At 36.3% G+C, this 16,135-nt stretch overlaps 2 protein-coding genes across 2 annotated transcripts in view; one reads left to right on the top strand and one right to left on the bottom strand.

Moving 5' to 3' along the window:
• Window positions 1-85: 85 nt before the first annotated feature.
• LOC115455303 (kelch-like protein 26) lies at window positions 86-2,656 on the top strand. The gene is made up of 4 exons (XM_037438190.1): window positions 86-386; window positions 565-1,577; window positions 1,760-2,106; window positions 2,406-2,656. The coding sequence occupies exons 1-4, from the start codon at window positions 240-242 to the stop codon at window positions 2,636-2,638; spliced, it is 1,740 nt and encodes a 579-aa protein (XP_037294087.1). The 5' UTR covers window positions 86-239; the 3' UTR covers window positions 2,639-2,656.
• A 695-nt stretch (window positions 2,657-3,351) lies between these two features.
• LOC115455059 (unc-112-related protein) overlaps window positions 3,352-16,135 on the bottom strand; it is a 44,221-nt gene continuing 31,437 nt past the window's right edge. The window contains exons 3-12 of the mRNA XM_037438188.1: window positions 11,209-11,442; window positions 9,743-9,981; window positions 9,199-9,422; window positions 8,202-8,415; window positions 7,702-7,913; window positions 5,962-6,100; window positions 5,639-5,737; window positions 4,893-5,114; window positions 4,176-4,412; window positions 3,352-3,708 (exon numbers count right to left, since the gene is read on the bottom strand). Of these exons, the coding sequence (XP_037294085.1) occupies window positions 3,508-3,708; window positions 4,176-4,412; window positions 4,893-5,114; window positions 5,639-5,737; window positions 5,962-6,100; window positions 7,702-7,913; window positions 8,202-8,415; window positions 9,199-9,422; window positions 9,743-9,981; window positions 11,209-11,442 (2,021 nt within the window). The 3' untranslated portion in view covers window positions 3,352-3,507. The remainder of the gene's footprint in view (window positions 3,709-4,175; window positions 4,413-4,892; window positions 5,115-5,638; window positions 5,738-5,961; window positions 6,101-7,701; window positions 7,914-8,201; window positions 8,416-9,198; window positions 9,423-9,742; window positions 9,982-11,208; window positions 11,443-16,135) is intronic.

The raw sequence follows: 16,135 nt of genomic DNA, 5'->3' as shown, positions 1-16,135 counted from the left end.
AGAAATAGATCTTAAAAAACAAGAAATCAGACAGCCACTATTCAAAAGGTGTATTTTGGCGTTTGTTGCCTTCACCTTGTTGCATTAGATTGCAGCCTGACATTGCAGCTGATTGCAGCTGTCGGCTGTCAAATATAATCAGTTAGCTATTTCAACATTGAACATTCTTGGTTTTCTGAAACCTGGAAATTATAAAGAATAGCAATAAGCATAAATAGTAAGACTAAATTAAAGAAACGATGGAAAATGCAAAAATCGTTTCATTAATAATAGATGGACAAGTGTTCAAAGCAAATCGGGATACATTATGCGAACACAGCGATTATTTTCGCGCAATGTTTAGTGGAAATTATTTAGAGCAAGAACAACAAGAAATTGTTATAGACGTAAGAGGTTTCCGTTATTTAATTTCTGTGGAACTAAAAATATCATTATGTATCTAATATTTAATTTATTGTTTACTGTCAATAAATATAATAGCTCTACAATCTTCATCCTCATTATCAAAATTCAAAATTAAAATATATACTTAGATAATATAATTTAATTGCTGTAACATTTCAGGTTGTAGATGCCTGGTCTATGCAGATTATAATTAGATATATGGAAATTGGATTAATTGATCTAGCAGAACATTCCGTGTCTGAAATTGGTGATTTAGCCTTTGCTGCTAACTTCCTACAGATAACGGAGCTTATGAAACAAATAGAATACTGTCTAGATCTGCAGCTCACACTTGCAAACTGGGCAAAAACTATAGCCATTGCAGAAGGAGCTTCATATATAAAACTAGAACAATTATGTACAGCATTTGGGCTGTTCAACTTTCACCATATGAAACCTGAATACATTCCAAGCATGCATAGACTCTGTTGGTATTTATCTCACCCTTATTTACCTGCCAACAATGAACTAGATGCTTTCAAATTTGGCCTACAATGGATTACAAACACAGAAACCGGTGCTGATGCACTACTCATCATTCTTGGCTGTTTAGACCTCAAAAGACTGAATGGTGAAGAACTACAAGAAATAAATTTACTCATAAAAGATTATGTCAACAGTCTTGCTGCTAAAGTTGTAGATTGCTTATTGTATTTAGCCAATAATGAAATTCCATTTTCAACATCGGAAATCATTAAAAACAAAACAATAATAACTGAAAACTTCACTGAAAGAGTTTACCGTGAAGTTCTTAATTTGGTCAGGAATTGCGTACATCGTGAATTTCATTTAACACCTGTAGTACCAGTGTGGATGTTGAAGGAATCCAAATTTAAAGTAGTTCCTCACAATGTTTACACATTCAATGAGAGTACAGGTTTCGAGAGCTATCTGGAAGTGGCTGATAAAAATTTATGGGGTTGGAATATTGTTGCTTGGGGTATGAATAAGCTTGTGGTGGTGTGCGGGGAACATGGAAGGGGAACAGGCATTTTTATGAAAGATGTGAGAGTGTATGACACTCTACGGAAGGAGTGGACGTGGCATGGAGTGCAGTTACCAAATAGAAGACATGGGGGAGTTGCAATTGTTGGTGATACATTATATCTTGTTGGTGGAGTAGGTGGTTTTAGGTCAGTTGCAAATACTCAACATTTACAGGATAGAATATGTTGTATATTATAAATTTATGTTTATTCTCACTGCAGAATGTTGTATGTCACATATGAACAAATTGATGTACTGATAGGACATTGAGTCATTACTTTTTTTTGTGTTAAAAGCAAATAGTATTGAAATTTGTTTTTTCTTGTAGGGTTATAATTGGCGGAGGCTTGGCTTATGATCTGAAGCAAAGGACGTACAGAAAGATTTCCAAACTGCCAGACACAATACAAAGTCCAGCTATGTGTGTGCACAACAACATGGTTTATGCGAATGGTCAAAATGAAATATTTCGATATGAAGATTATGGAGATACTGATAGATGGGTCAAAATGGTACCAACAGAAATACGGCCCAGTTGTATGACATCATACAGAAATTATATTTACTGCACCCATAGTTTCTTCAGCCATTTGTACAGATTCAGGCCAGATGTAGATGTGAAATTGGAATTGGTTACTGATTTTGCAAATCCCCCAGCTACAATTTGTAATTTAGGTAATTAGTAATTGTTGAAATTTGCTCTTCTATCTTTAAAGTATTAAGTTACTTTTCAAAATCTTCATACTATAAATTTTTCTCCACTACATAAAACCTGTAGAATATAATTACAGAAAAAATTACAATCACAAAAATTTATTTGTATATTTTGTTACATTATAATATGTGTCTTATGCTTGGAGACAGAGTTTAATATAAAATAAATTAAATTTATGTGTGCGTGTTTATATTCATGTTCAAAAGTTGAGCACTTATACTATGATTACTAGATTTTATTGAAACTCTTTCTTTTTCAGGAAACAAACTGTTAGCCTTTACGAGGCCAATGTGTGGACCTTTAGAAACAATGTCTGTTGAAGAATATGTTGGAAACTCTAGGAATGAAAAACCTAAAGTGGTGTGGACACAACCTGAAGCCAATATCAAAATCAACGAAATTACCGGCTCATGCGCATTAGTTATGTCAATGCCACCTGTAAAAACTGAAATGTCTCAATACCTCATGGATTATCTTAAGAGATATGATTAATAAAATTCTTTTATGTTATTAATTTACATTTATTTCGACATTCATTTACAAACATACTAAATTATTCAATTATTGTGTACATACAATTTGTACAATATACATTAAAATAGAGAAAAATATATTGTTAATACTCATCCTACTTACATATGAAAGCATTATATGCGATCTCGTTGAGACTAGTAGTCATCAATTTTATAATCAATAATTAATCAAAGCAAAATCAGACACTGGTAAAAATAACTTATTCGCCTTACTAATGTTATTTACAATGAATTAAAATTTGAAAACAATTTAATAGTCAAATGTTAAGGCCACCCAATTATTTCTTACGCTACAATGTTCCTCTTATAAAAAGCACCATTGTGGGATAATCGGTAATTATTTAAATACAAAATGGCACTTCCCAGAGGCTTGTTATGTTATTATGAATAAAAATTAAAAACTAGTATAAAAGCTTATTACTCTGCATTATCTTAGTTTAGGATTTATTAAAGGTGATGTAAGAGTATGAAAGCGTTTAACAATTCTTGTTGATTTTTGGCAATACATATAGGAATTATTGGAAGCACTATAGTAAATTTTCTAAAAGTCTATTCAGAATGCAGTATTTTTGTGCAAAATACATTGTCTTTATATCTCCAGCTATAAAAAGTATGTCAAAAGTGAAGGCACTTTTACAAGGTTTTGATGTATAAAATAATTTATCGAATTCATTAATAGGCACATAAACTATCTTATAATACATTGGTATTTAATTTTTTACTTTGTAAACTTAATTATATTCACCATAACGTAGGTGTTTTTTTTTTTCGTAAAAGTTCTGCAATGTTTAACTACAAAACCATAGATATTTTTATAAATATAGAGGCTTATGTCCAGCCACCAGTGAGCTTGTGGAATAATTCTTCGTCGAGGGTTTGGTTGGCGTCCTTGGAACGCATAGACAAGAAGATGTAGCCTCCGATGAACTCGTGAACTACTTTGCAATCGGCCGACTGAACGGAGAATATGATGTTACCCTCTTCAAACTGCACCATCATGTGCTTTATCTCCCAGTTTACGTTCCATGCCTGGAATAAAATACCAATGTTATAATTTGTAACTAATAATATTAATAACGAATAAGTTGGGAGATAGGTTTATTAAATATTTGCAATATACGGTAATGTGTACGGAATATATAATAATAATAATAATGTAGATATGTATAGGGAATATATATTATATAAAAAGTAACCACACATATAAAGCTAAGTTTATTTAGTTGTCTATGGCGCTAATTTCAGGAACTACTAAATCGATTTTGTCATTTTACTAATAGTAAGCTACATGTATTAAAACTTCTGAGCATTATACTAATAATTAGCATGAAAAAACCTTTTTTACGCTTGCGGAGTCGCAGATAAAAGCTATTCAATAATAATTGTTAACACTTTTGAAGTCTGGTCAGATTGTACAGTTAAAATCTCCTTTGAAGTGATAGATATCACTAGCTGTTACTAAAAATGTAGCCATCAAGTTCAATGTTCACACAAACCTTCATAGTACTAAATCTCCATGTCTTGATATGGTCGCCTGTGTTGGGGTCGAGTCGCATGATTCTGTTGTTCGCAATGCCGATGATCTCATCCTTGCGGTGACCCATGAACCGAACAACGAACAGAGTCTGTCCATAGTCGGCGAGGTTCTGCCACGTCTTGATGTATTGCAGCTTGGCTTCTAGTAACGGCAGGTCTTTCACGTTCGCGTGGCTTTCCAAGACGCGTTGGGTGAACTGTGAAAAAAAGTATAATTTAAAACATGTTTAGAATGTAGGCCTATTTTCGATTTGGTTTTTTTATATTTCGTATTTCTTTATCACTACATAGTATAAAACAAAGTCGCTTTCTCTGTCCCTATCTATGTATGCTTAAATCTTTAAAACTACGCAACGGATTTTAATGCGTTTCTTTTTTAATATATAGAGTGATTCGAGAGGAAGGTTTATATGTATAATAACATCCATTAAATAGTGGAGAAATATTGCACCCGTGCGAAGCCGGGGCGGGTCGCTAGTTTTTTTATACGAGCACGGCAAAGTGATTCCTTTGCACCTTATAGTAAGTGTCATAACGCCAGATGAGTTTGGTCTGATGTCAGACAATTATTTTTTGTCTATCGATTCTCTGTGTGGACACTACTCTTGTTACCACTAAGTGCAGTGGTCTCTTTGTCTTACCCATGTATAAAATGCTACATAAAAATGAGTGCTGACCTTGCCCTTGAGTTTCTTGAGGTATCTGGGCGCGAGGTAGTTGTCGGGCTGCAGATGGTCGAGGTGCGGCAGGTGCGCGGCGGGCGCGGCGCCGGGCTGCGGCCGCTGCAGCGCCAGCAGCGTGCGCACCGCGCTCGCCTCCGCGCCGAACGTCGCGTCCGCCAGCGAGCGCCCGCGCGACCCCAGCCGGCACGCCGCCACCCACTCCGCGTACTGCTCCTCCTGGGTGCAACATGCAAACAAACTCGTCACTCTAGTATTCCAATGTATCCATTAGTGTTGGATTTTTTTTATACATTATACAGGATGTAAAATAACTCATTGGAAAAAGATAGATAATAGCGCTGATCATCCCTGATACCATGACACTAAACAAAACGCAATCGAAATAGCTACTTTTAATTTTTTATATAGCACCAAGTAATTATTTAGAAAACAACAAAATAAAATACCGCTATGTAACAAAAATATCAGCCGACGAGGTCAACAAATGTACACAAAAGGAGCGGGCGCAGCGCGACGAGACCCGACGGAATCCAATGTTTTAATTTTAGTGTTTATAGGATATTTTTCCCGAACAACGCTTAATCGTTCTTTTTATACGAGGTCCTTCGAGCCGTATAAGATTTTTTAAATCAGATTTGCACATACTTTAAACTGGAAATCCTTTTTCTTGGGAATTAGTTAACAATATTACACATAAGAATCTGCCTGTTTTTTAAATTTTGAATTAATAAATTACTTACACTTTCACATTTGAGCCACATTTCGTGCATCGCGTCTTCGGCGGGCACTTCCAGTTTGATGCTATATCTACCGGAAGCGGGGTGGGCGTCTGGGGTCACCTGAAACAAAACCAACAAACTTTGTTTATAATTATTTATTTTTCGCCAATTTATCCATTTATTAATTGTCCGCTATACTATGGTCATTCTTAACTACATTGTGTATACCAAAAAATAGACCCAATTGAAAACTGAACTAGATACTTAAAACACAAATTGTACTCAGTTTCCATAACTGCGTTTATATCTACCCAACTTTTTTTATTATCCTTATAAATACCCACCTCAGCTCCACGGAGTTCGACAGCGTAAGAAGGCGGTTCTCCCTTCGCGGCCGCCTCTTGCGAGGAGTGTATGCGCAGCACTCCATCACGACACGACACCCAGCCGCGCTTGTACGCCTTCAACGTGAAGCGTTTAGGCCTAAAGACATATACAATCTTAAATACAGTTGGCATATAAAGTATTTCGTTCAGGAGGGTGTTACAGGCAAATCAGAATTTCATTATTGCTAGACTGAATACATCAGTACGGAAGCATACATTGGACGGGACTGGGGGGAGGTCACCCCGGGTATGCACATGTTAGGCTCGCAATAGGGTACCGGACTCATTTTTGTTCTTAACAATTATCAAATATTTACATAATATAAATTATAACACCAAAATCAACAAATTATAAGCGTTTGAATTTCGGTGGAAGGGGTAATTAACAAGAAACAGAAAAGAGACAAAATATCCACATGTGACGTCATCGGGAATTACGACGCGTGCGAAAGAAAGAGATGAAGCGATATCCCCACATCGCGCCCACTCCTGCACACATTACAATATTTTAAATATGAATTACTCGCTCATTTTTTAACCAATTTTTATGCTGTTTTCGCAGAAGTGCTTCTTTTTCGTATTTAAAGCCATTACACATAGAATATGTACAAAATCAAGCATAGGCCGGTCCCCTATTGATTTTGTCACGACAAAGGAGGTATATACAAAAATAGACTTTTTTCTTATTCCAACACTGACTAATTTACAATAAACAAATATGTTACGGACGGAAACAAAATCGCAAACAATATATTTACAGCACATACACTTATTAGCTAATATATCAAATAAATAATTATAAAACTGTGTCCAAAACACCAGGATATGCAGTTTGTTGTATCCAACTGTAGGGAACAATGATTGAACATTAAGGGCCTTACCAAAGAATATTTAAAGAGATCAATTTAATCAGTATTTCGTCTTTTAAATTATTTAGGACAGATTCACAAAACTAGTTAATATACTGATTAATTTATTTATTGGGGGTGGGCGTCAAGGAGTAATTGTTAGGTTAATTTACGTCGAATATTTTTTTTAGAAATACATCTAGCGTTAATAGTACGTAAAATTACAACGCTTTGGGGAAAATATACAAAATTAAAAGAACATAATAGTTAATTAATTAATATTATGTATACAGTACAAGTTAAGTTACATTTAGTTACTACGGTGATAGAAGGGTGAAGAATATAGTCTTACGCAATGGTACAGTATTCGTTGTTACACTTGCTGTGACGCCGGGCGGGCGCGGCGACGGGATGAAATACATAAATATCATGATACATATAAATAAATAAATAATAAGTCACATAGTTCTACCACTTTATATTGTTTTGTTTTAGCACGAGAAGGCTCTGGTTGACGTGACGAGGTGGCAACTGATTTGTAACATTTGTAATGTATTAGAAACGAGCGTTGATACATAAACTGTGGCGAACGCTTGTTTCGAGCACTTGGTTTGAAGCGTGCGCTCTAATTTTAGCTAGAGTGGTCGACGCAGAAATTGTATAAGCTTCATTTATTTTACCAAGCTATTATTGCTTATTTCAAGAAGAAGAGAACAAAACGGTATTGAATCACCGATGGTGCCCACTGGTATTCTAAGATTTGTCACCTCGGGCAACCGTCCGACCCTCTGCCCCTAAATTCGGTATTACCGCCAGAACATCATATGTGTGAAATATTAGGAAGTGTTACCTGAGATACTTGAGGTATCCCGCGAGCTCGGGCACGTGCGTGATGTCGTGGCGCGCGGGCGGGCCGCCCTCCAGCTGCGCCTGCAGCTCGCACAGCGCGGCGTCGATTTCGTCCTCGGGCGCCGCGCCTGCGCCTGCGCCGCTGCCCGACGCCGCGAAACCCTCCGCCGGCTCCGCGCTGCCGCCCGCCAGAGTTTGCAACTCGATTTGTAACTGCAACATGACATTTAAAATACATTTTATTGGGATTGAATTTATAAAGCTTATCGAATTACAACGTGAGTACATCGCAGACCTGACAGTAAGCGTGTGCTATACCTTTAAGCACCCCCACATCACCATCCCACTCATTCTGAATTATTGAGCATCACACAATATACACTTCTACTTCACAGCAGAAATAAATAAAGTTCAACCTGACGAATTCTAACACAATCAATCCCAGCATATGATAATCATATATTTTGTTGTAAATAAATTCTCTATCTGTAATTCTCTAACCTGTAGCGCAGCGAACAGCAGCATCTCCTCCTCGGTGCAGCTGACCTCCTGGTTGAGGATCTGCCAGCGCGCCTGCTGGTACAGCTGGTTGAGGCGCGGCGCGTCCTGCTGGCGCGGCGTCAGGTCGAAGAACGAGTAGAACTTGAAGCGCAGCTGCAGCGTGTCCCACTCGCGCACGTACTGCTCCATTATCGACAGTGATGAGTCGAGCCAACTGGAAACGTTCATCAGTGGATTTAGTATGTGATGGTAGTAAGTTTTTTGACGATTTAAATGATTATGTTCTGAAAGTGAGATTGTCTTTAAACAGTAGGGAGTGAGATCCTAACTCTGAATTACATTCGCGTATACCAATTTCTAATAATTTTCCGTCTTCAGATAACGAATAAAATTTGAACATTTAGATATAATCTATCTTAGAAGAAGATAATTTATTACTTAAAAAATTGTAACATCGTTACATTTAGTAACAATGAAGTAACACTTGAATACGTCTAGAACGAAGTATCTTTAAAATAAACGCACAATGGCAACAAGGATCGCGTAATATTCTCTGATAACATCAGTCGCATCGCTGACACAAGATCCGGTAATGAACAATGCCAACTGTATTATGTATAACATAATGCCAGTAGGCAACATTTATTACGATGCAGTAATGTACGTGTATGGAATTATAAGTACACTACGCCTTTATCCCCAAGGGGAAGGCAGAGACCTAGCTACTGCAATCATTTTTCGACATGCGTTTTCTGTACCATGGCGTGATAGAAGGCGAACCGCATATCGGGCTGAAATTCCAAACTTTGCGATGGTACTGAATAGGACTCATTACTGTACCCGACCAGAGATCGAACCACGAAAGTCCGATGTCTCTGATCCTACCTTAAATAAAGGAATAGCAATGTAAGAGCTGGTAGGCAATAGTGTGTGATGCAGTACCTATGGTCTATCGAATCAAAATTTTGTATAAATATTTTTATCCTCATTAACTCACCCGACATTCATTCTAGCGCGTTCTATGAGCGATTTGGGCGTGAGCAGGGATTCCCGGGACTGGCTGTCGGGCTCCAGCGGTGAGTCAGCGAGCGACAACTCGGCAAGAGAGTCAAGCGCGTCGAGCGAGGCGGCGCGAGGGGGAGTGCCGCAGTAACCACCGTCGCTTGACCCGTCGCTCTGCGTGCTGTAGATGTGCGTGCCGTAGCGGCGGAGTGTGCCGTTCTGATGATGAAAGGATATTTTAGAACTCTAGATAGTGTCGACTGCTGACAATTATGGCAGGTTTTACTATTTTACATTGTGTACAGCTATGGTGGTTGCTATCAAGGCGATGCATATATTCTACCTATATGTTAATTAAGACTATATCATCAATTTTACATTTATAGATGTGCTTTTCACTGTAAATAGTTTTCATTTATGGAATTCTGATATTTTCCTAATCGAACCTAAATTAAGTTTTTTTTTAATTAAACAACAAATTGATCTACAACAGTTTAATTTTAACAGCAATTTAACCTTAGTCCAAGATTTCCACTCACCTGTTGTGATGCAACGGGGGTCGCAGAGAGCGACCTCGGCGGCGGCGGCGTCGCGGGACACGGTCCATTCGACCGGTCCAGACTGTTCGACGAGCCGCGAGTGGCTGCTATGAACGTGTTCGTATCTGGCGGCTGCAGGTTTTTTATCCTCTTCGCTTCTTTCAGATTCTGGTAGTTCTGTTTTAGGTGTGACGGCTCGAGGGGATAGCATAGTGACAGTTCTTCTGGATGACGTATACCTTTAAATATTAAGATTGATATGACATTTATAATATGGGAATTGCATTTCGACTAGATTGAAGAGTTTTTGCTTGTTAGGTTCGTTCTTTCGAAAGAAATCATTGATAGACGCTTTTACTGACTCAATCAAGCTAATCCATTCATGCTGAAGACAAATACGTGTATAGCATAGTTAAACCTCTTTAAACAAAGTAATGGAAACCATACGACACATCACAAACAAGGAAGCATTCGTGTAAACATAGATCCAGAGAATTTACTAAAATCTAGCACATATATCCGAAATAGCATGTTTGTTTTGACGCGATTACAATCTGGGATATCTCATATCGTCGGATACAATGTTGATGCTGCATTGTTTTAGATAACAAACAAGACATAGATTACCAAAATTGTTTGGATATACACAAATATGAAATTCGTTTAGTTGCAATCTTGCTTGCAACAAAGAAAAAAGAAAACGTATTTTAAATATCTAATAAGATTACTTTTGTTTATGGAGTCAGCTAGGTTAATGAAAACATTCAGTTATAATTTTAGGAATGGGGACTTACTATATAATATATTATGTGTGAGATAAGGTGTCCACGATTCCACGCGGTATAAAAACAAACTTTCTAACTCAGCCATAATGTTTATAGATTCGGCATAAATAAAGATACAATGTCGTAAACGAGATAAAGTCGTTAAAGGTGACATATAGGAGACATGCGCTTTTAGAAACCACTGTAGAATGGTACGACTTTTATAGGTTTTCAAGTCGCTGACTGCGTATTCCTTTTCAACACAAAATGTTATTTATTTTTTATAGAAATGCCATCACTCCCAGTTCTTTTTTACGTTGCTTTTTTATCGCTGATCTTATGACTTCATTGTATAAAAAAAAAGAAAAAAAATCCAACGCTTTCCAAAATTCATTTTTATTTGTATTTATGAACGGTTTCTGTGATCTAGTGGCAAACTCAAACCGAATTTTCAGATCGATTTTCATAATCTCGATCTAGGTAGCGTCTGACTTAGTTATCGATTTTAAAGTCTATTTTCAAACATACTTTACTTTTGATCCAATGTAGTCTATTAATATTCTTACAATCAAAGCGTGAGTTTACGAACTAAATACCTTTGCCACGTCCAAATAGCAGTTAAAACTGTCAAACCTAACCAACTGGACACAAAAACACAATCAATAACCGTCCAACCGTAACGGTCGCACGGCAAAAACTTACCGAGACTCTTGCAAAGTTGCACAACAGCGCTGAAAGTGTCGATAGAGAAGTCTATCTTGCAGTCGATATATCTGAGATCTGGCAGCTGGATCCGGAGTGGTTTGTGCATGGGTGTGAAGTGTAGGGCCGCGTCCGCGTGGACTCCGTACTGGTCTAATGTGTGCTTCGGCCGGGATAGCCATTTGTTCCGCGTGGGCCACCACAGTGCGTGGTCTGACCAGTCTTTCTTGAACTCTGGAATGAAATGTGATGCGTTAGGTGATTGTTTAAGCGGATAGTAGATTTATAACACAAGTGGTTGTTATAAATTAAAGAAAAAAATAGTATTTGCGAATTTGAAGTCATTTATACGTATGCGAAATTTAATTTATTTTATGATTTTTATAATTATAATTGTCAGCAGATTGTGTTTTGACTTTTAATAAACACAAACTTTAAATGTACACTTCCGTTACGGTTGATGCATTGGTTTGTTCTCTTATAATTAAAATCAAATGAATTTGCCCGTCATAAAAGAAACAAATTGGACATCCCCAGCTCATTTGCGCTCCAAAAACAGGGAGAGCGGTCATGAATCAAACTTTTTGTTATCATTACCAAACCGTCCAATAACACGGCTGTCATTAGAAAAAGAAAAAAACTGTCATCCGGCGAAGCGTTTATAAAAAGTTATGACGTCACTCAAACGCAGATGAGCTCTAAGATTTTCTAGTGCTTCTTTTTATTCGATACTTTGAGAGATAGTACTTCGGGGTTGGGTGGGTCACCGTATACTGGTTATTGCGGTACATTTGTTTTGCTTCCGTCGAGTCGTGACTCACCGTGAAGCTGGTTTGAGTGAATATCGTCAGAACTGTAACATCTAATTATTGCGTACAATGACTCATGCAAGTACAGTCAGCTACAAAAGTAACAGTACAAATTAAAAATTTCAAATCGCTTTTAACCTTTTGTTTCCTTAGCAACAATCGATGTTTCTTCACTTATATAAACTTCAAAGACTTTATTTTAGAAAAGAAAAAAAGGAATATTTCGATTAAAGTTAATGTGTAGAAGCGTTTTGAAGTTTTTAATTAGTTCAACTACTTTTATGCCTGACTGTACGTTGCATTAGAAAAAGCTATAATGCTGACAAGATACAAAACGTGATTTAATGAATCATTTGTTATGAATGAATAGTGATTGACGACATTATTATTATTCGTTATTTATTCATTACATAGAAGTACTTTTTGTTTGTAATATGATTCAGACTTGGAATATAATGTGCGTACAATCTATTGTATTTATTCTTGTTTTGAACATAACAGGACAAGTAAATATTTTTCCATCTTTCCCTTCAGTAAATTCCCTTTACGCTACATGAATGAATTGTGGTTTCTCTTGAATTTACATATATTTTTAAGCTTTAATGTAACAATAATAATTTAGGTACCTATTAGCGTCATGAAACAATAAAAGCAAACATTTTAAAATGATACTATAAAAACAATGTCATTCAATTTCACTGAAAAAAAAAACTCAAGAAAAACCTGACCTTCTCATAAACATCAACAAATAAAGTTACTGGCTAAATGATACTATTAAAAACAATGTCATTCAATTTTACTGAAAAAAAAAATACTCTAGAAAAACCTGACCTCATAATCAACAAATAAAGTTACTGGCCATCTCTAGATGCTGGACAAAAATATCCAATATAGCATGACATCAACACTTAAGTGATCTCGTAAAAGTAAGTGACAACGACGAGGTCAGCTAATGCCAACGTGTTAAAACAAACTGACGGACACTTTCTCAACAAAATGTTATTGCGAACGTTGACCACCTACAAAACATCGTTAAGCTGCCGAACCTTACACTTGGACCCAAATACTTTACTACTTAACAGGTTATTTATTGACACTCGTAAATTCAAAATTCGTAGTGCATTAAGATATGGGAACGTCAAAATTTTTAGTAACGAGTCAGAAAAATCAGGCAAAGTTAGGTGTATAAATTTAAATATTTTAAATTACCTTATCTTGCCTTTTGAAAGTTAAAAAAAATCGAAAATAATGTAACAGAAATCCTTATTACCAATAATGAAAATGTAAATATAGTAAAAACCAAACTACAAATTTGTAAATGAACGTGACAATCTATTGTAACCAATATTAACAATTCATATTATACAAACAGGACAAAATTGAATCTATAGGGAAAACATGTCAGATTAATATTAAAACTCCGCAAAATAATAATATATATTATTTTTACCGACCGCAATCATGCAGTACACTAACATGAATGACGTAAGTGTACATAACATTAGTACTTAGAGGGTATAGGATATAAATGTATTTGTTGCACATGTAGACGCGTGTATTTTTATTTTTTAAGTCTGATGCAAGCCAGTGGTCGGAAGAAGAGCATGACGTCACCGAATCGATCTTCTGCAAGACCCGCATGTACTGAGGACGTGACTCATGTACTAAAATTCTGTGGATATAAACATAGCCGACGTAACATTTTGCAACTTCGACGAAAAAAAAAACGGTTAGATTAGTAAAATGTAAACCAATTAAAAAGCGATGAATGTTTGTAAATATTTTTTTCAATATGTAAATGAACTGCTGTAAACAACAATTAAAAAAAACTATTTTTCTTTCTGTAACATTCACTATAGTTTATACCTAAAACTGATTTTGCAACACCAGAGTGCAAGTGCAGAGTTCTTGCCCGTTCTTCTCTGGTGAGAACTGCATTCCGAACTGGTGGTAAAGTTAATATTGACGGATTCTAAATAATGTAAGTACATATAACATTTTACAAGTTTAAATAAATTATTTCATTTCATTCTGAGACCCAAATACAGGTTAAAATTTTTATAATAATATTCTTATGTCCGACTGTTGAAATCGATACCATTGCTTCGTGAATCGTGACTAACGCTTCGTGAACTAAATCATTTCATTCGAATTCCTAATTCAATCAGTTCGCAAAATAATTTTAGATTTCAACTACAGTAAATGATATTACATTAAAACATTTATACATTTACGAAGGCAACGAATAGAAGCGAGACAGTGTAAATAGTCTGTTAGAAGTTTGGGTCATAAAATCTTCGCAAGCTCCTCTACCTAAACTGATAAATTATAGATAATACAATGATCTTAGCTACGTAAGAGTTTAATAGATTTTACAATTTTTATTTAGAAGATATTTAAGGCATCTGATCCTTCTCACTATGAATAGCTCTGCGGTAATCATTACAGACTCTTGTAAAATTTGTTTCAACATGGACGTACCCAAAGATATAATGGCGTGTTTCATCATTTCCATCATTACCGGTAACAATGCACGCAGCCTCACTACCGTCCACACTATGGCCATATACGCCATTAGACAACATGGATAAACCCGCAATACGTACTTTCGACACTTCGCCACACCGATCACGTACCACGATTTCTTGTACGAGAAATACTTTGGGATTCTAAAATACCTTTGTTGGAAACATGTTTTGATCATGTAAAGAAGCTTGGCTGCAGGTTTGCATCCTATAAAAAGAGTTTACAAGAAACACAAAAGGTAAAGGACCCGTAGAGTTCTTTGTGGTGTAGCTTTTTATTTCTTTTTACTCTCTCAAATTTCTCATGTGGATGGTAGATAGAAATGCCCATTTGTGGCTCGGCTGTTGTTTAATTGATTAAAAATATTTTAATGAACGGTCAGTTAATGATGTTAATCCTGGTGGACTTAAACAATAATTATGTATTCTATCTGGCCCTCGTTCTGCACTATATATGGGTGGCCGTGGCCAATGTCGAGGCGCCAATACGATACATTAACAGTGGCACGCCTTATTCGGTTTAGAGCCTAATGTGTATGTCGACTGTAAATCGACTCTTTGTGATGGAATATTGATAGGACGTACGACACGTACTTAGAAAGTGTTAAGAAACATTTTAATTGCCATCTCCTCAGTATCTTCGGTGGATTACTTTTGTTTTCAATTTACAACACTAGATTTTTTTTATGTGCACGGAAAAGTCACCCCACTGCATCTGATGATAAGTGTGGTGGGGTCCAATAGAAAGCCAACTGACGAAAGGATTACACCTCGGCAGTTGTCACAATTATGCCGGCCTGTTGGGTCCGGATATACACAGGCTGATCCCCGAATGCGACATACTTACGTGGGTCATTATAGCCGGATTCAACACCTTGTGTACGGTGGTCGCTATCAGGCTATATAAAATATATCCTACCACCAGCAAAATTCATTTAAGATTATATATTCATAAGAAAAGATAGTTAAAAAGAGAAATTGTCGATACCGCGATACCATTAATAGCGGCTTCATGTTTGATATTTATGACCGTCTTTATTGCAACGTTCGAGAATATTCGAATAGCCGTTCATTACCCAACGTACAGGCACAAGAGAGCCGCATAATGCAATATATTACAGCGTTAATAATCTTTATGACAACATTGTTTCGCAACTTTGGTGCAGCTAATTGGTTAGTTATCCTCCCCTTTTATCGACAGATATGTGGGACGCAATAGTTTATTTCTGGCAGACTGTTTCAGTAACGTCTCCGCAGAACCGTGATGACAGGCCAGCAAAACATGCAAGTTTTATCAGCTAATGTTTCGTTTAACGTATACAGGTTGTGAATTTATTTGGTTTTATAATTATTATATCACTAATATAATTAAAATCTGGACACTTAATTTATATAAAAACAATTAGATTCCAAATCTAAACAGAATAAATTAGTTCCATGTTAATACATTTATAAATCGCCGTGTAACCGTGTATCCGATGGGTTTGTATTTGAAAAAAATATTTTGAAGTGCTCAATCATAATGAAATTATATCTAACAAGCATTATAGTCATCAGCAATACTGTTTATTTACTAAACATATTACAATTTGT

Source organism: Manduca sexta, chromosome 13 (genome assembly GCF_014839805.1).
Source record: "Manduca sexta isolate Smith_Timp_Sample1 chromosome 13, JHU_Msex_v1.0, whole genome shotgun sequence".
Taxonomy (NCBI): domain Eukaryota; kingdom Metazoa; phylum Arthropoda; class Insecta; order Lepidoptera; family Sphingidae; genus Manduca; species Manduca sexta.
The sequence above is the reverse complement of the archived record's forward strand: the minus strand, read 5'-3'. Positions and strand labels throughout refer to the sequence as shown.

What these genes read in the sequence shown, in the direction of transcription:
- LOC115455303 (XM_037438190.1), top strand. Translation starts at nt 240, where the DNA reads ATGGAAAATGCAAAAATCGTTTCATTAATAATAGATGGACAAGTGTTC. An exon ending in GGTGGAGTAGGTGGTTTTAG is followed by an intron (nt 1,578 to 1,759) that starts GTCAGTTGCAAA and finishes TTTTTCTTGTAG; the next exon opens with GGTTATAATTGGCGGAGGCT. An exon ending in AGCTACAATTTGTAATTTAG is followed by an intron (nt 2,107 to 2,405) that starts GTAATTAGTAAT and finishes TTTCTTTTTCAG; the next exon opens with GAAACAAACTGTTAGCCTTT.